Raw genomic sequence first — 22,964 nt, 5'->3', positions numbered from 1 at the left:
ATCCTACAGCCTACATCCTGACATACTTCCTGCCTGTGAACCTCCCGCCCACAATGTGATCAAGTACACTGGTGCAAATGGGCCAAACAAACTTGTTTGGGGGAGTGAAAACATGTGGCTTGTTATCTCCCAAAAGCAACAGCCTCCAGCATTTCAGGAACTCTCTGTCCCAGGGCAAGGGGCTTGCAGACCAGAGGCATTTTTGTTGGGTGGGTCTTGTAAGCACAGTAATTAAAACTTAAAATGTAACTTTGGGTCTCACAATAAGTATCAGGCAGATCCCACCTGAGTACTGTCATCAGTTGATGTGTCTGTGTGCTCTTGGCTCTGGTACCCAGTTACTCAGTCCTCCAAGCATTGCTGGGAAGAAGTCTTGCATATGAGGTTAACATCTACAGCCAGCTGACTTGAGGTAAAGCGATATCAGTCCCAGTGCTCTGGATGACCCTCACTCTGTCAGACATAAGGCTTCCCCTGGAGAAAAAGAGATTGTGCCATGGACTGTGACATCAGCTCCTGCCCGGAGAGTCCAGCTTGCCCGCTTGCTCCATGCATTTTGAGCATGTCTAACAAGCCACCAGATTGAGCGAGGTGATTCATTGCCAATGAAGTAATCAATCTTGGTAGACAGATGATAGATAGGCAGAGAGAGATGGAGAAAAGATAATAGAATAATACCCTCCTCTTCCTAATTTCTTATTCCTTCCTCTGCCCAACCCAATCCAATGGACACTCCCAAGAAATAAAATTTGATGTCGTTAGAAAAATCCACAAATAATCTTCCATATGAACAAAGAATAAAAAACCCATATTCACCTCATAAACAGAAAGAGCATTGGTGAAAGTAGCCATGCATTAATGATTAACACTAAATAAACTAAGATTAGAATTGGACCTCTATGACCTGTTAATGCCCATCTAGTGTAGCCTACAGTACACATCCACTTGCTGAAATGCTTCCCCATGTAGGGACAGGCGGGACAAAGAAGTTTGACATTCAGGAAGGGAGACATAAGCCAATATTTACCAAGGTCTCAATATAGGCAGAAAATCCAAAATAGCCTTTAGATAAATTATTTTAATTCAGAGGCATGTTTAATCAGTTTCCAAAGATCTGTATAAAAATTAATTGCAGGGACTGGAGAGAGAGCTCAGCTCACTGGCTGCTCTTCCAGAGGACCTAGATTCCATTTACATTACTTGGTGGCTCACAACTGCCAGTAGCTCCAGCTCCAGGGGATCTGATGACATCTTCTGGCCTCTGTGGGCACCAGGCATATAGGTCATACATAGATATTCATGCAGGCAAAACACTCATATACCTAAAGTAAATGAATTTTTAAAATATAAACAAATTAATTGCAGAAAAAATACAGCCCAACTAAGAAGTGGTCAAAAGAACTGAACAGAATTTTTTCAGATTCCTACTTAGGGCCGATATGCACATGGGAAGAGATTTAGCACCACCATTAGTTGTTGGAAAAGGTGAATCAAAACCACAGTGAGAAACCTTTAATCCCAGCACTTGGCAGAGGCAAAGGCAGGTAGAATTTTGAGTTTGAGGCCAGCCTGGCCTACAGAGCTAGTTTTAGGACAGTCAGCATACCGAGACAGAAATTGTGTCTCAAAAACAAAAAACAAAAACATAGTGAGATAATGCTTCATGTTTCCCAAAATGGCTAATTATATGTATATGTGCATGTGTATGCAATGTGAACTTGTGTGTGTGTGTGTGTGTGTGACTCGGCAGGAAGAGGTGTTTATGAGTAAGCCTGATGCCTAAGCCTGACTCCTGGATCCCTCAGGGTGTCAGGAAAGAGCTGACTCACAACAGGAGAGAGGTCCTCTGATCTCCACCCCTACATCATGATGATGTGTGTCTGCACTCACTCCCTCACACAAATAAAACAAAGCAAATAAATAATGTTTAAAAAGAGCTGCGTGTGGTGGTATGTTTGTAATCCCAGCATGCAGGTGTTCAGGATATTTGCACACTGGGTGAAGATGTATTGTTGTGACTGGTTTAATAAAAAGCTGAACAGCCAATACCGAGGCAGGAATGGTTATGTGGAACTTCTGGGAGAAAGAGGAACGCAGAGGAATGAATCTAGGCACAAAAGAAACACCAGTGAGACACTAAGGAAGCGGACACACAGAATGGAAGAGAGGGAAAAAGCCATGTGGCAAGACATAGATTAATAGAAACAGGTCAATTTAAGTTTTAAGAGCTAGTAGGGAACAAGCCTAAGCTAAGGCCAAGCTTTCATAATTAATAAGAAGTCTCTGTGTCATTATTGGGAAGCTGGTGAGCCCACAAGAACAAGAAAGCTAACTGCACTCAGGAGATGGAGGCAGGAGGATCGGGACTTCGTGGTCATTTTCAGCTACATTGCAAATTTGAGGCCAGTCTGGGTTGTCTCAAAAAAAAAAAAAAAATGGAAACCAGTGATCCTGAAGTCATGTGTTGATTGCCACATCTCCTTCCTGATGAAGTGAGTCAGTCCAACTGATGCTGTTCAGAATCCCATGGATAGCAGACACTTGGATAGATAGCAAATGGCATTTACTGGCCAAGCTGTCTTGTCCCTATGGTTGCTCAATGTCCCTTCTGCATAGAATTCTTACTGGCACTAACTGATGTCTGACACATGGATCTTTAGATCCTGTGCTAACTAATCCATCCGTCCACTTGCTTGCTCTCTCCACACTAAGTCCTGTCTCCAGTCTCCAATCTTTTGTTTGTTTGTATTTGTTTCTTTGAGACAGGGTTTCTCTGTGTAGCCCTGGCTGTCTTGGAATCTACCCTATAGACCAGGCTGGCTTCTAAATCACAGAGATCCACCTGCCTCTGCCTCCAGAGTGCTGGGATTATAAGCATGTGCCACCATCACCTGGCTTTCAGTCTCCTACCTTGTTCCTTCTCATGGGAACAGCCACTGGCTACGGTTTGTAGTTTGTGATCTGTCTGTCCTTAGCTCACTCTGCCCTTCTGCCGATGACCAGGTATAATTGCTTATAATTTAGTCCCCCAGGGAATTTCTCCTTACCATTCCTCTCCTTACCATTCCCTTTTAGGGCAGCCCTTGACTGTGGCTGTAATGTGGCTGCAGGTCTTTTGTGGGCCCCACCAAGTCCTTGAACTTTTGTGTGTGAAGCCAGCCTGATGCTTTCCATTTCTCCCAGCTGCTGCTGAGAATTCCCCAAGCAGCCAGCGAAGTGAGTTGAAAGAGAGGGGCAGGTACAGTCGAGGAGGTGGCTTGGGGTCTGTCTCTCTGTTCATTTTACTTGTGCCCTTCCCACCTACTCAGGTCTCATCTTTTTTTTTTTTTTTTTAAATTTATTTTATTGGTGTTTTCTTTGCATGTACATCTGTATGAGAGTGTCAGATCTCCTGGAACTAGAGATACAGACAGTTGTGAGCTGCCATATGGGTGTTGGAAATTGAACAGGAGTCCTCTGGAAGAGCAGCCAGTGCTCTTAACTGCTGAGCCATCCCTTCAACCCCCAGGTCTCATCTTGAATGTAGCATCTCTGTCATCTCTGGGGTTATTGCTGTGACTGCCCAACCTTGTGACTTGGTGTTTCTGAAACACACAGGCAATTATGGGCAACCCCAGACTCTTAACTCCACCTGAGCAATGATTGGGTTTCAGTAATATATCAGTTATTTTTTCCTTTTCCTTCCTTCCTTCTTTCCTCTCTCTCTCTCTGTGTCTCTCTCTGTCTCTGTCTCTCTCTCTCTCTTTATTTAACTCATGATACTCCTGCCTACCTCCCCTTGACCCCCAGGAGTGATAGGGTTTACAGGCATAGCCAATCACATCTTTGCTACGACAGTTTTTTTTTTTTTTTTTTTTTTTTTTTAGTGCTCTCCCACTCCAGAAGGTATGGCCTTGCTCCAGAGCCAAAGAGTCCCCCAAAGCATCGGTATGAGTCAAAGCTAGGTAGCATCTGCTGGGTTATAAGGACTCATGAGGCATCTAAATCACATCTTGGCCTAGAGCTAAAAGCCATTCTTATTTTGGGGGCCCCAGTGAAAACCAGCAGCCTTCTGAGTTACCCAGTGAATAGACAGGACCTGTGTTCTCATGTACAGCCTGTTCCAGGCCTGAGCCTGCTAAACTTCCTTCATGGTAGGAAGTAAATGTTGGTGCCATTTGGACCCCTACAACCTGCACAAAGACCCATGATTCTTTGCAGCATTATTTTCCTCCTCTGGCTGGCAGAGGCCTCCTGAGAACATCCAGAATGTCTCCTGCAAGCCAGGTTCAATTCACTAATCATCAATACAGTGGATGAGGAAGACATCCCATGGAAGGCCAGAGTGATCCAGGTCCCCTTGGGCTCTCTTAGGGCAGAAAGGGGGAAAGCCCCACCTTCACCCCCAGCCCCACCCTGTTCACTGGGAAGTGCTGTGAAGTCCCCAAGGTGTCTGTCCCAGGGAAAGGACCCACCAAATAAATCCTAGCTCATCTGGCTCAGAGGTTCAGCTAGTGCTTCTGTGTGGCCATGCTAATTTGTCTACAGCCATTTGTCTGGGTTTTATAAGACTGAAACTGGATGGGTCAGTTAAACAGAGACCTTGCCTGCACCACCATTGCTGTGTCCCTAGCAACAGCGACAATTGTTGCCTTCCAGAGTCATTTCTGATTTACTGTTTTAGCAGGAGGGGCTGGTTTCCATGTGACCTTTCCTACTAATTTTCTTTTTTTCTATTCTTTTTTTTTTTTTTTTTTTTTTTTTTTTTTGAGACAGGGTTTCTCTATGTAGCCATAGCTGTCCTGGAATTAACTCTGTGGATTAGGCTGGCCACAGAGATCCACCAGCCTCTGCCTCCTGAGTGCTGGGATTAAAAGTGTGCACTACCAACCAGCTGACATATGTTTTAATTTAAAATTATATATATTGTGTATGTGGAAGGGGGCAAGAGCATGTCACCATGGAAGATAATTTAAAACGTGTGGGTTCTGGGAATTAAACTCAGGTTGTCTTGCCTGGCAGCTATGTTGCCAGCCCCCTTTACAATCTTTTTTTTGGTTTGGTTTGGTTTGGTTTTTTGAGGCAGGGTTTTTTGTAGCTTTGGAGGCTGTCCTGGCACTCACTCTGTAGATCAGGCTGGCCTCGAACTCACAGAGATCCGCCTGCCTGTGCCTCTCGAGGGCTGGGACTAAAGGCGTGCGGCACCACAGCCGGAGGTCCTCCTTCACTCTTATTTCAGGAAACAGAGAAGTTTCTGGTAGCTGCTAAGTACATCAATTCCCATTATCTTCAAAATCCAAAGAAACACCCATCAGGTGAATCTGTGATCAGGTCCCCTCTGGTTACCTCCCTCTGCAGTATGTCCCATTCAGCCAAGTGTCTGTGATGGTGTATTGGTTGGTCCCTCTGTCTCGGGTTCTATACTCAAACCCTTGTAAGATCTGGCTAGTTTCCTTGCCTAGTATACAGCTGTTCAGATAATTGCATCTTAGGAGACGCCTGGGGTGTTAGCAACTTACTACAGTATTAGAAGTAGAAGATTTTTCCCAAAGGGAACTAGCTTCCCCTTCAATCATTAGGCTATGCATCTGAATCTTGGCTTAGGTCTGGCAGCCATGTTGATAGTGATTTGTCTTTGCAGTGACTGGAGACACCCTTTTGCTCTCTCCTGTCTACCTACTCCAGATTATGTAAGGGAAGGGACCTCTTCCTTGGTAGTTCCTCTTGGTCATTCTGGTAGATGCCTATGAATGGTTGTGTGTTTGTGATGACCACATGCTGTCATCTGGGTTCTGTTCTGAGTTTTCCTGTTGTATCCACTGCCTCTGGGAAGTCAGGTCCCCAGCAGCTTTCATTGCGATCAACTGTGACTCTCAGAGAACAGCTACCTCTGAGCTGAGGATACCAGTTGCCCTGCACCAACTTGCACATGTCTTATGACATTATTGAAGGGAGTACTTCTGGGCCCTTGTGAAGAACACAGTAAGCTTCTCTGGCCTTATGTGACACTAGTTCTACAATGCATGCCCACCTCTCTGTGCCTTTTGTCCTCTTCCCCTGCAGAAGTTCCAACACACCCAACTCATTAACTAGCATTAGTGTTTTCCCCCAGACTTTTTTCATTTAATTTTTTTCCTTTTTTTAAAAATTTAAATTTGAAAAAGCTTGTTTTACATGTCAATCCCAGTGCCCTCTCCCTCCCCTTCCTTTCCTGTCCCCTTTCTGCTCCCCAGGGAGGGTGGAGCCTTCCACTGGGGATCTTCAAAGTCTGTCCTAACATTTGGAGCAGGGCCTAGGCCCTCCCTTCCCCCAAACATTGACCATGCTGCCCAGTGACATTCAGCAGCTGTATTCAGGTGTCCTTGTCAAACCTTTAAAAGATTATATCTTGGCTTGTTGTGGTGCTACAATCCCACATTGGTCATCTCTCTCTTAGTGAGCCTGTGTTCAACCTCCTGACTACAGCCCAGCACCCCCAAGGTCCTACCCAAGCATGCTCCTCTGATGTCTGCTGGGCTACTCATCAGCTCCTGCAGCCCTTTTGGTGAATAATCCCTGTGTTCCCACATCTTGGGAAATCTGGGGAAATTCTTCCACACCTGGTCCAGGATAAGACTTGACCTAGTAATTTAGTCTATTGCAGAGCCAGGGTCAGATCTTGAAAAGAGCAAGTATCATCTTGTGAGGCATCTCCCATCAAGGAGAAAGAACTTCTTTGGCTCCGAGGATTAGGAGAAGCCTTCTCAGGTACCAGAATGTATAGGCCCACACCAGGTCTCAGTGTAGAGTCCTCCTCCTTCTCTTAGTAACTCTCTGAAATACTGGGGTCTCATACTTCCAAAATCAGATTACAGGGTTGATTTTCAGCACATTCTGCTTCTACAGGTTGCAGGAGATGTGTTTTCTTCAATTTTGCCATAGAGGAATCTAACTTGTAGTTCTACCCCAGGTACATAATTGGTTAATAGGAAATCTGTCTTTTTCCCTTTTACATTTTGATGATATCTAACAGCAGCCAAATAACTCCAGTTTTTAGTTCCTTCCTTTTTTTTTTTTTTTTTTTTTTTTTTTTTTTTTTGAGACAGGGTTTCTTTGTGTAGCCCTGGCTGTCCTGGAACTTACTCTGTAGATGGTCTTGAACTCAGAGAGAGATGCCTGCCTCTGCCTCCCAAGTGCTGGGATTAAAGATGTGAAACACCACCACCTGACCTCCATGATTGTTTTTTAAAGACAAGTTCTCGATATGCAACCCAAGATCATCTTGTTTCCTGAGTGCTGGGGTTACAAGAATAGACCACCATACTATGTCCTGTTTTCTACAATTTTTACAAGCACTGGTTACCCTTATACACATTAGAGCAATTGCATAGGTGTTGCCTGCCTGTATCACATACCAGTCCACCACAGGTTTTATTACAAGGATTGCACACTGCAGTGTCATTACCATCCCATTTATCTCAGCAATGGATTCCAGCTGCCATAAGGATGATGTGTGATAGGATCCATAATTCTGTTCTGGGGTCTTCTCCCTAGGACAATTTTGGATATCAAATGCTGTTGTTTGGATTTCCTTCTAAAAGTAGCACCTGAGCCAAGGAGTCAAAGGTAAGTGCTTATTTTCAAAGAGATGTTAGGAGCACTTAGGGACCTGACTCGGGAAGAAGACATGGGTCATAAAGAGAGTGTCACCAAGCAAGTTAAGAATGTGAGCAATCACATATCATTAGATCCTATTACCAAAGACACCACACACTTTGTTTGCATGTTGTAGAGAAATCAATCTGGGCCTGGCAATGGTGGCACATGCCTTTAATCCCAGCATTCAAGAGTCAGGGCTCTGAGTTCAAGGCCAGCCTGGCCTACAATGTGAGTTCCAAGATAGCCAGGGCTACAAAGAGAAACCTTGTCTCCAAAAAACAAAAACAAAAACAAAAAAGAAAGAAAGACAAACCAATCTGGAATGGACCTGAATGTACTTTCCTACTGGCTAGTTTTAAGGATGATAGAAAGTGTTATTGAGGACACTGGGGGAGAAAAGACTTCAGTGATCTTACCAGCCCTGGATTCTGCATGCTGTAATAATAACTTGGCAGGCAAGAAGAGCTCAGTGGCACAATAGTGGCATAGCCGTTAAGGAGGTAACCAACCAGCCTCTCTTTGGATCTGAGGCCCCACAGGAAGGAGAGCATGGCTGGTAGTATAAACCATCTCACTGGCCATGAAGATTCTGCAAGCATAAAGATCTAGTTATCCAATCTGATAAATACATAAGTAAATGTGCTGGCTAAGAGTGTAACAAAAGTAAGTGATTCAATAGAGGAAATGCATAAATAAATATGCACTTCTGGCCATAAAAATAAGGATTGCTGGGCACAGTGACCCTTACCTGTAATCCCAGCATTTGGGAGGCTGAGACAGGAGGATTGTAATTTGAAACAGTTTGGACTACATAAGACACTGTCCCCAAACTGGGTGGTAGTGGTGCACACCTTTAATCCCAGCACTCGGGAGGCAGAAGCAGGTGGATCTCTGTAAGTTCAAGATCAGCCTGGTCTACAATAAGAGCTAGTTCCAGAACAGGCTCCAAAGCTACAGAGAAACCCTGCCTCCAAGGGAAAAAAAAAAAGAAAAGACACTGTCTCCGGGAAACCAAATGAGAAGACATAAGAAACAGGGTTGTAGAAGCTATGGGAATACTTGTCCTTTTTTGTCCTTTTTTATGTGGCATATGGAGAAGAAGCATGTACATATGTGTGATGTGAAGACCAGGAGAGTCTTCCTCAGTCCTTTTTTTTTTTTTGAAACAGGATCTCTCTCTGAACCTGGAACTTGCCAGTTCCTCTAGACTAGCTGTCCAGCAAGCCCCAGGAGTCATCCGTGTCCATCTCCCCTCCCTTCACCAGCACTGAGATTATAGGCACATGCCACCAGCTCATCTTTTCACATGAATTGTGTGGCTCTGAACACTGGTCCTTTTATTTTCACGATAAACACTTTACTGACTGAGCCACCAACCCAGGCCTGTGTGCGTGACTTTTCTTCATAGCTTTATGCTCCACATTCTCTCTGAATGTTAATTTTAGTCTCCCACTTGACACAAGGATTGTTGTTGTTATTTATCTTTGCAATGTAGTCATTTGGTTACAGGGTCCGCTGAAGAAATTTGGGCTCATCCTGGAGAGTATTAGTGCCTCAGGGGGATGGACACTGTTGCTGTTGAATCTGTATCTCTCCATTGTCAGCCAAAGTTCCTGAGCATCTCCTCATCACAAAAGACAGTGGCATCTTGTCAGGCCGAATCCTGAAATTGCTCTTGTTACAATGGTTACAGAAAGCTGCTTGGAGGCTGAGTGAGGAAATGGCAAAACTTGCCTTTGTTATTTACCTCTCTCCTATCCACACCTCTCTGATATATGGCCGAGTTACAACTCTGCTATCTAATTTCCCAGATTTCATCATTCACTTTCTCTCAGATTCTGATACAAGGAGACACAAAAGGAGACTGGGGTGGTGGTGGAGAATTAGTTTAGATAGTTAGCTACAGTTTGTTCTGTTTCCCTAGTTACTTTACCACTGGACATAGTGTCTAACCTTGAACTTTCTTCTGTGCGCTAACCTTTGGAGATGGCTCTGAGGAGGAATGAGCAGTCAGTCTCCTGTGGTTGTTTCTCCTGAGCCCGATTCTCAACCCTGCAGGGCTCCATCAGTTGGGTTCCCAGGGCTCCTCTGTGTTGCTGAATATTTGATCACACTGTGAAACTCTGAGACTGTGTTAATAAAATTAACCTTGGATCTGGGTGTGGAGCCAGCAACTAGTTGACCAGATTAGCCGTAGAGAGTATGGAGGTCCTGGATAGAGAGACACATAGGAAGGACTAGGGAGGTGTGCCAGGCCTTTTCTTTTAGGTTACCTACCAGCTTGGCCTTATCTTAATGAGTGTCCTCTAGCTCTGATAACTTAACGTGTTTCTCTTCACCTATGTTTTGCCTCAGGCTTTTTACCTTTCTTTCTTTCTTTCTTCCTTTCTTTTTGGTTTTTCAAGACAGGGTTTCTCTGTGGCTGTCCTGGAACGAGCTCTTGTAGACCACGCTGGTCTTGAACTCAAAGATCTGCCTGCCTCTCTGTCACCACCACCCTGCTGTTTCTCTGCTTTTCTGGCTGCTTGGCTTCTGGTCCGGGGTGTGACTGTCTCTCTCTCTCTCTCTCTCTCTCATTCAATACTCCTTCTTCTCTCCTTTGCCTAGATTTCTTCTACTTATTCTCTCTGCCTACCAGCCCTGCCTATCCCTCTCTGCCTAGATATTGGCCATTCAGCTTTTTATTAGACCACTCAGATGCCTTTGGCAGGCCAGGTGAAACAAATGCAGGCAGCAGAAACAAATGCAACACACCTTTACAACATTAACAAAGGCAGAATAAACAAACATCTTTGCCTAGTTAAAATAATGTTCTCCAACAGGGAGGGACTTAGGGATTCAAGGGTCTTTTTGGTTGGGGACAGAAGGAGGGATGTTCTCTTGCTTGGCCTCAGGCCAAAAAGCTAGTTGTTTCTAGGCTTCTCTGACCTAGAAGGCCTTCACCTCAAAATCTGACTCCCCAGTCTTTATTGGTAAAAGAACAATTTAGGTAAAAACAACACCTCTGGTCATTCTCAGTCCTGGCTGCCACCTGTCATCATTACTTTGTGTTGTCTCCAAGTTTTCTTCCATCTTCCAACCCCTGAATAATCAGTTTCCTGGACATACATCCCCTCTATCTGTAAACTCAATATACTCTCTGACCAGGCTCCCCCCCCTTTTTTTTTTTTTTTTTTTTTTTTTTTTTTTTTTTTTTTTTTTTTTTGCTTTTGTTTTTTCAAGACAGGGTTTCTCTGTGTAGCCCTGGCTGTCCTGAAACTCACTCTGTAGACCAGGCTAGCCTTGAACTCAGAGAGATCCACCTGACCAGGCCCCATCTTGTACATAAGATTTTCATGGTAGAATGGATACATGTGTCACAGAAAATCTCACACACTGAAATAACATGAGAAAAAAGAATCTCCCAAACTAATGTTGAAAGAAGTCATCACTGGCTGGGTGTGGTCACGTGCCTTTAACCCCAGCACTCAGGAGGCAGAGGCAGGCACAAAGTGAGTTCCTTGTCTTACAAAAAGGAGGAGGAAGATGAGGAGGAGAGAGATGAGGAGGAGGGTAAGGAAGTAGTCACATCTTCATTCATACCTTCGGTTCTATAAAGTTTCAATACTAGAAATGTTATAGTATTTTATTGTTGAACATATAGGTGATTTAAAAAAACTATATTTGATTGTTATCTTAAGTCAGGAAAGGATAAAGAACAAACAGGTCGTAATTTTTTTTTTTTTTTTTTTGGTGGGGGTGGGTTTCAAGACATGGCTTCTCTGTGTAACAGCCCTGGCTGTCCTGGAACTCACTCTGTAGACTGGCCTTGAACTCACAGAGATCCACCTGCCTCTACCTCTGGAGTACTGGGGTTAAAGATGTGCACCACCACTGCCTGGTCATGATTCTTGATCTCCAAACTTAATACAGAGCTGGGATGTAGCTCAGTGGCAGAGTACTCACCTAGATGTGTGAGGCCCTGAGTTCAAACCACAGCACAAAGAGAATCACCTTACTAGAATCTTCATTTGTCCAAATGTGTGACTACATAAAGGCAGTCATAGACCAATGGGCAGAATAGAGACCTTAGCTACAGACTCTTGGATATATGGCCAAATCATTGAGCGTGCGCATGACAAGACCAGTCAATGGGGTTAAAGACATGATACCCAAAATTCACTTAAAGTGGATCACAGATAGATCTACAAGGAAGCTTTTACAATTCTTGGAAGAAAACTGGAATCTGAGGGTGTAGTTCAGTGGCAGAGCACTTGCCTAGCACCCACAGGCACCTCCATCCCCAACACTGAAAACAAAAAAGAAAAAAGGCAGCCAGCCATGGCAGAGACAGTAGGATCCAGATTATTCTTAGCTTCATAGCAAGTTCCAGTCCTGCCTGGGCTACAGAAGACTTTGTCTCAAAATGGATATGGTGGTACACACCCTTAATTGTAGCACTCAGGAGGCAGAGGGTGTTGGAGTTCCAGGCCAGCCAGAGCTACATAGTGAGATCCTGTCTCAAAATAAAACAAAAACCAAACAATAATAATAATAATAATAATAATAATAATAATAAAAACACAAAAACATACAAAGGCAATGATTTCTAGGATTTGACACCAAAGACACAGCCAACAAATGGAAAAAAAATCGATAGGTTGGATTTCATGGAAATTTGTTTTTTGAGTATTTAATGACATTATCAACACTTTTAAAAGACAACCTACAGAATGGGAGAAAATGATGCAAGTCAGACCTGATAAGGCATTGATATCTGAAATGTATTGAGAAATCTTACACTCCACATTAACAAGAGCAACCCAACCGAACACACGCGATGTTCAAATCCTGGAGCTGATTTATCAGGGATGGACCAGGAGATCAGGAATATGAAGAACAGCATGGAAGCTAAGTGTAGCAGAGAAGCCAGACTGTGCCTTCAGTCCTGCCCAGCTAAAAGCTAACCATTTTTTAACCCGCCCCCTCCTCCCAGGGTTGCAGCAATGTAGGCAGCCAAAGGGTTAACCTTAAATTTACAAGTTATTGGGGTGGCTGCTGCTGAGGACCCCCAAGGAGCCCAGGGTGCCTAACTGCCTGTAAACCCAAATCCCTGTCCTGAGTAGTTTCAGGCTCTGGACTCAGATGGTTTCTCTGGGTTCCCATCCTCCACCCGCGGAGACTAGCTTTGCTGGCTACTGCAAACGAACGCACCTCCTACCCCCGCCCCGCACAGATAGAGAAACAGGCAGCCTCTGTGGCTGCCGTCAGTTTCTGGGTTAGCGCCTTAAGGCCATCTGCAGTCTCTGAAATTGGCCCAGGTCTGGCTGAAGTGACTGGGTTGAATGGGTGGGGGGCAGGGCGGAAAAGAGTGCAGGAGGTGAGGGTCTCCTTTCTTCAGGCTACAATGAGAGATCAGAGATAGACACCCCCGATTCCAGGTTAGAAACAAGGGAAAGAAGCCTCAAAACTGAGACGCCAGGCGAGGGATCTCCAGCCTTGAGTGTGGGGGTGGAGAATAGGGTCCCTCTCTACACAATGGCAGTCTCTCCGGGGGACCCCCTCTGCATTCTCAGGGACATCAGTCCTTCCCCTCCCCCCCAAACCCTGCGCCCTTTGCGGATTGGTCCCGAGCTGCCGGGGGGCGGGGCCCTAAGGCCCTGACGTCACCGGTGGGGGAGAGAGCGGGTTGCTGGGGGAGGGGGGTGACGAGCCCCGGCTCAGCACCTCGGAGAGCTCCCTCCCCGGCCTTGTTTTGCTCCGGAATCGCTGCCGGGGGAGGGAGCGAAGGGGCCGGGCACCAGGCGTCGAGGCCGAGGGATGGCATTGAAGAGGGCGAAGGGCCCCAGGGGGCAGAGGGCCCAGCCGTGATCCTGCGAGAGGGGCCAGGCTCCGGGTGGGGTGGGGGGCAGCGGGCGGCGGCAGCAGTGGTCGCACATCTGAATGGAAGCGAGCTTTGTCCAGACCACCATGGCTCTGGGGCTGCCCTCCAAGAAAGCATCTTCCCGCAACGTGATCGTGGAGCGCAGGAACCTGATCACCGTGTGCAGGTGGGCGCCGCTGGCAGTCCGGGTGGGGTGATTAGAGAGAGGGTTTGGGGCGGGCTGAGAAATCTAATGGTTGAACATGCCCACGGGGATGCTCCACAACCGCTGGAAAAAAGGCAGGACCGAGAGGCTTAGAGGGAACGCGCTCACTATCCTTCCCAGGCCCGGAACCCGGAGGCGGGCTGGAATGCGGGGCTAAAACCAGGCCTATGCCGGGCCTGGGGTTTGGGGGGATGAAGAGAGTTTAATTGGCACTGCAGCTTCCTGTGAAAACCAGGAAGTGACATTGTGTGTGAGGGGGAGGGGGAAGGGGCTCTCTTCCTGGCAGTGGGGGTAGGGTGGGCAGAGTGGACTCGATGGGGTTGTGGGTGGATGTCCTCCAAGTCCCCTCTTGCCACCCCATCATCTTGGCTTCTTGGGGTGGAGCTTTCCTAAGAGACTTTCCTATGCTCAACCCTTCCTGAGGCAAGGATGCTGTTTCTGAGCAGATACAGCCTGTGGCAGGATCAACTGGGCAGGCTGCAAAGACCCTGAATTCATCTAGTGAAGGTCGAAGGCGCTACCCTGTTGTAGGAAGCATCCAAGGCCTGGTTGCAGAAGCCTGGGCCCGAGTCTCAGAGGAGATTGGGAGCCCAGATCCCCAAATCTCTGAGGGTGGAGCTGTTGCAGGACTGGGGAAATTCTCAGCTTTCTTCAACACCAGGAAGTAACCCTTCCCACTTCAACCCTGCAGTGACTCCATGCCCTGCTCTGAGGCCAGAAAGCTGCCAGCTGTACAGGCTCTCTCCCAAGCCCCCACCTGTCCTTGCCTCTCCCTCTGGGATCTCCATGCCAGCTGCCTTCTTCACCTGCAGCTTCCATGCCTGCCATGTCCACCAAATGCTTGGATTACATTTCTCCTGGATGTAGGGCTGATTGTCTTTCCTTGCCAGCCCCACCTGCCTGCACTTACGCCGCAACCCTGTTCCTCCTCCCAGGAATCATGTCCACCTGATGCCCAGTCTCCCAGCACCCAGAGCTCCTTTGGATACAAGGGCACATACCCAGCCATGTTGTCTCTGTTTCAGAGCCTCCTTTTCCCAGTGTCTCGAAAGTGCTGTGCACACCAGCCAGGTGTGAAGGTGGCTGGGATGTGTGGAAGGAGTGTACTGATGACCTAGCCCAGAGCACAGCCACTGTCTCTGCCCTCCTTTCCCAAATCCTGTCAGTGTGGATCCACACCTAGGGTTAAGCTTTTGCTTCAGTCCTTAGCTGTGCCGCCTTGTGGAAGTTTCCTAACTACTCTGTGCCTTCTCTTAGGCACATGCTTTCCTAACTACTCTGTGCTTTCTCTTAGGTCTTAGATTTTACACCTTAGATGTAAAAAGCCATACCAAAGAATAGGTTGTGGTATGCCATATTAGATGCTAGCCAGTCCCTGGCACATGGAAACAACTATCTCAATGACACTCTTGTCCCTACAGCCCTTGGCCATTAGGCCCATCTTTTTCTCGCCTGCCAGGATAACTAGGGTGGGGATAGGGAGCCACTTGGCCTAAGCTGGAGAAACAGAGGTTCAGGGGACTTGGAGGTAGCTCAGAGTTGGGGACAAGGTATAGTTTAGAGGGGCCAGGGACCCCTGCTGTCTCATCACTGTCACAGGGTCCTCCTTGCATCCACCAGCAGCTCCCTTTAGCACTCTGCAGGCTCCCCTGGGCCCTGGCCTCCCTGTCTCCATGGTAACCACAGCAACTATACTCCTTCTAACCAGGCCCACACCACGGGGTTCCCAGAGGCTCTAACCGGCTTTCAGCTCCCCCAAGGACAGATGGCAGATGGCTGCCACACTGACCAGGCCCCAGGCCGCTACTGAAGTCTGACCCAGATGACCACAGATTGATGGTGTCCATAACAAAGCCAATAATGGTCTGATCACAGCCTCAGGCTCCCTCCTGGCAGGGGCAGCCTTGACTCCTCACCTGGCCTGTGCCCAGCAATCCATACCCTCTCACCTCCTCCCACCCTTTTCTGGGATCCGAACCAAAGTTGAATGAGACAAGTGCTGATATTTCTGTCTGCACCCAAGGTGCAGGATTTGAATCCAGCTGCCTGTTCTCTCTAGCACAGCCCAACACTGACCTGTCTGGCCTCAGGCTCTGTCCCCGGACAAGCCCAAAGGAAGGTGGCGGGGAGAGACTTGGTTGGTTGTGCTGTTGACTTGGGAGCCTTAGTGACCAGTATTCCACTGAGGCTTCTAGAGCACTCAGACATCAGACGGTAGAGGTTTCTCAGGCTCTGAGCTCAGTACTTGTTTGTATGTGGGATTTTTTTTTTTTTTCTCTCGTAGACAGCGTCTCTCTAGAATTCACTATGTACACCAGGCTAACCTGGAACTCACAGAGATTCTCCTGTCTCTGCCCACTGATTACTAGGACCAAAAGCATGTGCCACCATGCTTGGCTAGTACTATTTTAAAAGATGACATTTGTTTGTTTATTCATTTTGTGTGTGCATGTGTCATGGTGTGATATGAGAGTCAGAGGACAACTGATGGGAATAGGGTCTCTCCTTCCACTGTGGAGGCCCTGGGATTGAACCTGGGTCATTTGGGCTTAGTGGCATATGCCTTTATCCATTGAATTAGCTTACTGGACAAGCCTTGATGCTTATAACAGCCACTGGGAAGCTGTAAGGCAGAGGAGAAAGAGTCTAGAGTGGAGAATGAGGGAAATGCTTGCCTCCTCCCACGTTACCAGACTCTGGTCACTCCATCTCTGGAGCCTTTCGCTTCCTTAGCTATAATATGGGGAAGGTGGTCATCAGAGGACCTACCTTCCAGGGCTGTGGCAAGGACAGGTGGGTTGACATGTGTGGTTCTTGGCATATTGTACAGTTTGGTAAACGTGGGTAGAATAAAAAAACAGATCTAAGTATTTCCCATATCCCTGGGCACCCTGCTTCTGCTCTGTCTCCAGAAACAGAGCGGTAAGGAGATGAGAGCTGTGTCTTCTCCTTGTTCCCCTCACTGCAAAGATGGCAACTGCAGAATGCAGAGTAAGGGTGGCAGAGGACGCAGTGTTGAGCAAGGCTGGAGAGAGTGATGGGGCTGCTTGGCTCCAACCCCTTGGGCTCACTTGCCTTCTTTGGCTTTTCCTCCCTAAGAAACCAGTGTCTGGACCCCCACGTCCCTTCCAGAGCTCCCTCTCACCTGATGGATGTCAGACCCACAGAGCGCATTCTTCCCCCACGCCCCAGGCTCTACACTGCCTAGTTCTGGGCAGCTGGTGTGTGGGTGGGCTAACTGAGAAGGAGGGGGAGGAGGGATGTCCTGGAGCTGCAGATCCACCTGGCCATGAGTGACGTTCCATGTGCACAGTGGCAGCTCGTATGCTCTGATGCAGGTGACCCCCAGCCCCACAGAGATGGGAGTTCATTCTGACAATGTTGAAAACCTGTTCGGGGACATGGGTGCAAACTGGCTTCTGACTCCTGGTTGACCCTCAGTTCACACAGGTGGAAAATGCCCGCTCTGAAGGGTGGAAGGGACAAAGGGTCTGGGGACTATCTCCTAGGGCTTGCTGTCTTCTTTCTACCTATTGCTTCATCCTCCCTCATACCTTGTCCCTGAAGCTTCCTTTCTCTGCTCTCTCTTCTGCACCCACTTAGCCACTCAGTTTTCTACCTGTCCCCGCCTCTTGTCCCATCTAGTTTGGGATCTTCTGTGGTCACTCTAGTTTCACGTGCCCCACATCACACCCATGCCCTTCACGAGCCCTTCCCTGCCTATTACTTTCTCTCTGACCCTTCCTCTACCACCCTGTTTGACCCCCTCACCCTTTCCCCCTCCACCCAGGTTCTCTGTAAAAACCTTGCTGGAGAAGTACACAGCAGAGCCCATTGATGACTCATCCGAGGAGTTTGTTAATTTCGCAGCCATTTTGGAGCAGATCCTCAGTCACCGTTTTAAAGGTAGGCTATCGTCACCCACCCGCTCCAATCCCAGCCACCACTCTGATATTCTCTGTGGATTTCTAAACCCCATCCCTGGTCCAGGGCCCCATTCTGGGCTGTATATAGAAACGAAAGCACACTACTTGGAGACTGGGGAGAGGGTCATCTGCCCACAGCTTCGTCACTGGGCGTGTTGGCAAGCCTGTTGCCTATGCTGGGGGAGGCAGTACATGTGTGTGGTGACTCATGCTTATACATGTGAGTGCTGTACGACAGCGACCCTTTCCAAACTCCCTGGTCTCGCTGAGTCCCCTCCCTGCCCTGGCTCAGCTTGTGCCCCAGCAGGTCCAGTGAGCTGGTTCAGCTCGGATGGGCAACGGGGCTTCTGGGACTATATCCGACTGGCCTGCAGCAAAGTGCCCAACAACTGTGTGAGCAGCATTGAGAACATGGAGAACATCAGCACAGCCCGAGCCAAGGTAAGGGAGGGGCTGCAGCAGGTGGCAACACACCAGACCCCTGCTTTGGACATAGGGGCCCTGTCCTTACCTCTTGCCAGCAGCACTGAACTGGGAGACCATACCTGATGTTGGACATATAGGTCCCTCTGGGACAACTAAAGTTGACCATACTTTCTAGGGCCGGGCATGGATCCGGGTGGCCCTGATGGAGAAGCGCATGTCAGAATACATCACCACAGCTCTTCGGGACAACCGAACTACCAGGTCAGACCTCTCAGACAGTAGTATGCACATGCATTGCCCACGCCTTAAGTCCCCACAGCAACCTTTCATACTTGAACTACAAGTTCCAGCATGCACCAGTAGTTTGCTTCTCCCAGATGGCATGGTAATGGGACTGCAGAAGCCTCAGTCACATACCATTTTCCTTGGCCTTGTGCCATGACCTACAACACACAGCTCTGCCAGCTCTGCAAACAAAAGCAGTCACTCTATTCTTCCAAGAACAGAGTTCCAATGTGTGAAGCTTCAGTGCTTGGCCTGGGGGTTTGCCAAGAAGGTGGGTCCTGAGGGTCAGGGATCACAACGCAGAATGTGCCATTGTTGGAGTAGGAAGCTATTGAGGGTGAAGGGGCTCCCCCCAAACCTGATTTTGTTTTACTACATTCTATCTCTAGTCTTGCTCCCTGATGGAAAGGATTGGGGTGACCCAGAGTTTGATAGAGGCTGCTGAGCTTAGACAACAGAATAGTGTCACTTGTAAGGCACTGCATTGTGACAGGTGTGGGGGTGGGGACAGGCGTGAGTGACGACAGTCCAACCGGAAGACAAGGGCTGCCCATGGCAAGCTGGAAGGAACCTTCTCTTTCCTCTAGGAAAGTTTGTAGATAAGTAAGCCAAGCAGAGAAGTCTTGGAAGCAGGGCCCCCTGAGAGTCTCTGTTCTCTCTCTGCAGACGGTTCTATGACTCAGGAGCCATCATGCTGCGGGAGGAAGCCACTGTCCTCACAGGGATGCTGATTGGGCTCAGCGCCATCGACTTCAGGTGGGGTCTGCATGGCGGTGGTCAATGGGACTCTCTCCCCCACAACTGTCCAACGCCCCTCATTCCCTCCTCCCACCCCGTGGCTCTTCTGCCCCAGCTTCTGTCTAAAGGGCGAAGTTCTGGACGGGAAGACGCCGGTGGTCATCGATTACACGCCCTACCTAAAATTCACCCAGAGGTGAGCAGCCCCGTTATTGCGGTGGGTGAGGAGATGGGCACCGGAAGGGCACTGAGTGTCATCCTGGTGTCACTGCCCAAGGGTCGGAGTTGGGGTGCTAGTGGGGCGAGGTGAGGCGGAGCCAGCCCCACCCACTGCTCCCGCCCCTAAGCTACGACTACCTGACGGATGAGGAGGAGCGGCACAGTGCGGAGAGCAGCACCAGCGAGGACAACTCGCCTGAGCACCCCTACCTGCCTCTCGTCACCGACGAGGACAGTTGGTACAGCAAGTGGCACAAGATGGAACAGAAATTTCGCATTGTCTATGCGCAGAAGGTGAGCTAGGCGAAGCACGGGAGACGGGCATAGCGGGGACAGGGTCCAGGCTGGGACCTCTTTGGAACTGGCGCTCTGTAGGGATACCTGGAGGAGCTGGTGCGCCTGCGTGAGTCGCAGCTGAAGGATCTGGAGGCAGAGAACCGGCGGCTGCAGCTGCAGCTGGAGGAGGCTGCAGCGCAGAATCAGCGTGAGAAGCGGGAACTGGAAGGCGTGATCCTGGAGCTGCAGGAGCAGCTGTGAGCCCGCCTCCTGCCCTGCCCTGACCCGACCCCCAAAGTGAACCCCAAAGTGAATCCACTGGATGGCATCACTTTCCTTACACCAACATACAATTCGCATCAGCCCACCCATATCCCACACTCACAAGATCCTGTGGTTGCCAAACATTACCCTCAACATTAAGATCCTGCACCCTCCATCACCCATCAGCTAGCGACACCAGCCACTGCCGCAGGACACGTTACTCACAGGACCTCAGCGGCCTTCAGCTTTCTTGTGCCTTCAGCTCTTTTGTTCGGGCCTTTGATCTGCATCACCCAGTGATCCCACAATCTAGAACATTTCTCCCCTAAACCTGTCCCAGCCAGGTAGCTAGCACAAATCCTACCCCTTCAAGAGTCTCCACTTTCCTCTTTACATCATCCCAACGAACTCCTAGACACCCCATCCCTCCAACTCCCAACATGAATGCACTAATCCTGGCTACCCCTCTGTCCCCAGGCTGCCCTTATACCCCCTACACGATCTAACACTGTCTTCCTGGCCCCTTTAGAAACACGGCCTCATTAATTAGCAGGCCTCAGACTTGTGCTCCACCTTCCACCTCCTAGTGCTCCAACTCCAGATATGTGTCATCACCAATTGTTACTACTCAGGCTTCCTTTCTAAGCCCTGGCCCCCACCTTTGCTGAGTCTTGCTTCCCTCTCCCAGCCAGGCCTGATCCCCCTCCCCCTCCCAGGACAGGTCTGATCCCCGGTGACCATGCCCCCCTGGCCCAGGGTCCCAAGGAGTTCACTACACCCCTGGTCAACCAATGGCCCTCCCTGAGCACACTCAATAGGCCCGAGGGTGCCAGCAACTCCAAGCTATATCGGAGGTAAGCCCCAACCCAATTACTACCCCCAAACTCCTTCCCAGGAAGCAGGGCCTGGAGGTATGGGCCATGGCCTGCACACTTTTCTGTCCTGCCATAGACACAGCTTCATGAGCACCGAGCCGCTGTCTGCAGAAGCCAGCCTGAGCTCAGACTCCCAGCGCCTGGGAGAGGGCAAGCGGGACGAGGAACCCTGGGGCCCCATCGGTGAGCACACTCCTCACACACACCTTGGTACTTACTACACCTTAGAAAATGGCGTCTGCCGTGAGACCATGGCTGAACCAACCCCTTCTCTCAGCCCTTCCTGTCCTTACATCATAGCACCAACAGGGAGCTTGGTTTGAGGTTTCAGAGAGAACCAGGTGCAAATTTAAGTTGCACGTCCTCACCTGCAAGCCTGGCCAGTCTCTTCACCTTGCTGACCCATATTCCCATCTGTAAAATAGGGATATTGGTAACAAGAGCCTCCAGTGTCCATGAATGGAGAGGGCTCAGGGACCGTCTAGTATCATTTGACATCCTCACAGGGCTCACATTCCTGGACTCCTCGGTCTAGTTTGATCTTACCACATGCACACATGAACTGCTGCCTGACCAATGTTTCCCCCTTTTCTTTGACTGCCAGGAAGCTCAGAACCAAATTAGTGGCTCCCTCCAAGTGAATGCCCAGGACTTCAAGGCATGCATTTTGTGTTGACCTCACCCCTGGCTCCAACTTGGTTTCTCCCTTCCTAGTTTTCCCCATGCCTGGACTTCCTGCCGTTTCCTTTTCTTCCTTCCTTCCTTCCTTTTTCTTCCTTTTTTAATATATAGATATATAACTCCACTGTATCAGATAACTGGATTTTGAGACAGCAGAATATGGACATGTAACCCACCACACTGTGTTTGTGACTGTGTGTGTGTGTGTGTCTCCCCAATCAGACTGTGAGCTCCACGAGGGCAGGAACCATGTCTTGTCCGTTCTCTGTATTCCCAGTGTGAGAAACAGAGCAAATGCTCACTGTGTGCTTAATAAATGGACAAAGAGGCTGAACCTCAGGGGGAGACAGAGACATGAACGGATGATTACAATACAATGTCCCAAGCACACTCAGTCAGGGTTTAATTAAAAATGGCAGATGCTTCAGAAGAGGCTAACAGTCTCCTGGGGGTGACCTGAGAATTGTCCTTTTACTACCCATCCATGAAATCCTCTGCCCCACATACAGCCTGGTCGGTCCAGCCTTACCCACCCTCTCTCCCCAGGGAAGGACCCCACGCCCTCCATGCTGGGCCTCTGCGGCTCCCTGGCCTCCATCCCCAGCTGCAAGTCCCTGGCGAGCTTCAAATCCAACGAATGCCTGGTGAGCGACAGCCCAGAGGGCAGCCCAGCACTTAGCCCCAGCTGAGGCGCAGCATGGGCAATGCTAGCCCCACCTGCCAGGGGCCATGGACAACTGCCATCTTTTGAGTCCCCCCAACCCAGGCAACCCTTCAAGAATGCTGCCCACCTAGCCGAGGGCCAAGCCCAAGCCTCTTTCCTGCTTCAGCTTCTGGCCAAGGAGGCAGGAGCTGCACTGGGAAGTGGGTGGGGCCAGGAGGAAGGGGCACCCAGGTCACAGGTAGTCAGTCCCCTGGGGAGGCTGCTCCATTCGGGTGGTCCTGAAGTCTGCCTGGTTCCCTTTGCTCATGTTCCACACCTGCCTCAGGAGCAGGTGGTCCAGCCCTGGCATTCCTGCTGCCCTGCCTCTGGTCTGTCCCTGTGTACCCTCTGAAGTCACCCTTCCTTGGTACCTATGTGGAGAGGTTAGGCAAATAAAAACCAGAGGACTGAGGTGGCTTCATCTGTTGTGGAGTGGGGCAGGACTCCAGAGCAGGCTTTCTTAATGAAGATAATGGTGTAGGACTAGCATGTGCCCTGTGGGAGCAAGTGGGACCATCATTCAGGACAAGGGGGGAGGGGCTTCTGTAGCTCTGCAGTGCTTTCTGGCTCTGACCCCTCTAATACTTTCTCAAGTCCTAGCAGAGCCCTCTGCCGGTCTGCCTTGTGGGGCATTTGCCTGCCATAGGCCTATTCAACTCCATTGTGGGTCAAAGCTGCAGCTCCATCCATCCATTATGCCAGAGCTGGCAAGAAGGCAAATCTGCCCCAGTGAGACCACCTTGGTGAGCACTTGCTCTCACCCCAACACAGTGACCTAGCATGGAAGGGCCTCACCACCACATCGCAGCCTTCACCCTCATCCTATCTGACTGGGTATCCCATACGATAGGAACCTTTTTAGACAGGGTCTCTGGCTGGCCTGGGG

The 22,964-nt window shown here is 49.1% G+C and overlaps 1 protein-coding gene across 10 annotated transcripts; it reads left to right on the top strand.

The window, feature by feature from the left end:
* The first annotated feature begins 13,277 nt into the window (after positions 1–13,277).
* Positions 13,278–22,176, top strand: Rundc3a (RUN domain containing 3A). Of its 10 annotated transcripts, none has more exons than XM_051178120.1 (11): positions 13,278–13,646; positions 17,476–17,591; positions 17,919–18,052; positions 18,213–18,298; positions 18,989–19,078; positions 19,176–19,256; positions 19,408–19,573; positions 19,655–19,812; positions 20,512–20,673; positions 20,771–20,877; positions 21,922–22,176. In XM_051178120.1, exons 1-11 carry the CDS (start codon positions 13,540–13,542, stop codon positions 22,062–22,064), a joined length of 1,350 nt encoding a protein of 449 aa, XP_051034077.1. In that variant the 5' UTR covers positions 13,278–13,539; the 3' UTR covers positions 22,065–22,176. The 10 variants fall into 10 exon arrangements, with proteins under 10 accessions (XP_051034077.1, XP_051034069.1, XP_051034136.1 ...); XM_051178112.1 differs by having other exon boundaries at positions 17,916–18,052; XM_051178104.1 differs by having other exon boundaries at positions 13,279–13,646; positions 17,904–18,052.
* The last annotated feature ends 788 nt before the right edge of the window (positions 22,177–22,964 follow it).

The sequence above is a fragment of the Phodopus roborovskii genome, unplaced genomic scaffold, assembly GCF_943737965.1.
Source record: "Phodopus roborovskii unplaced genomic scaffold, PHOROB, whole genome shotgun sequence".
In the NCBI taxonomy this organism is placed as follows: Eukaryota; Metazoa; Chordata; class Mammalia; order Rodentia; family Cricetidae; genus Phodopus; species Phodopus roborovskii.
This window is presented reverse-complemented; position numbering and strand designations above follow the sequence as displayed.

Coding starts and splice junctions, on each gene's coding strand:
- Rundc3a (XM_051178104.1), top strand. CDS start 13,540: ATGGAAGCGAGCTTTGTCCAGACCACCATGGCTCTGGGGCTGCCCTCC. Junction 19,257..19,407: donor TACCTAAAATTCACCCAGAG/GTGAGCAGCCCC, acceptor CCCGCCCCTAAG/CTACGACTACCTGACGGATG. Junction 20,878..21,921: donor GGAACCCTGGGGCCCCATCG/GTGAGCACACTC, acceptor CTCTCTCCCCAG/GGAAGGACCCCACGCCCTCC.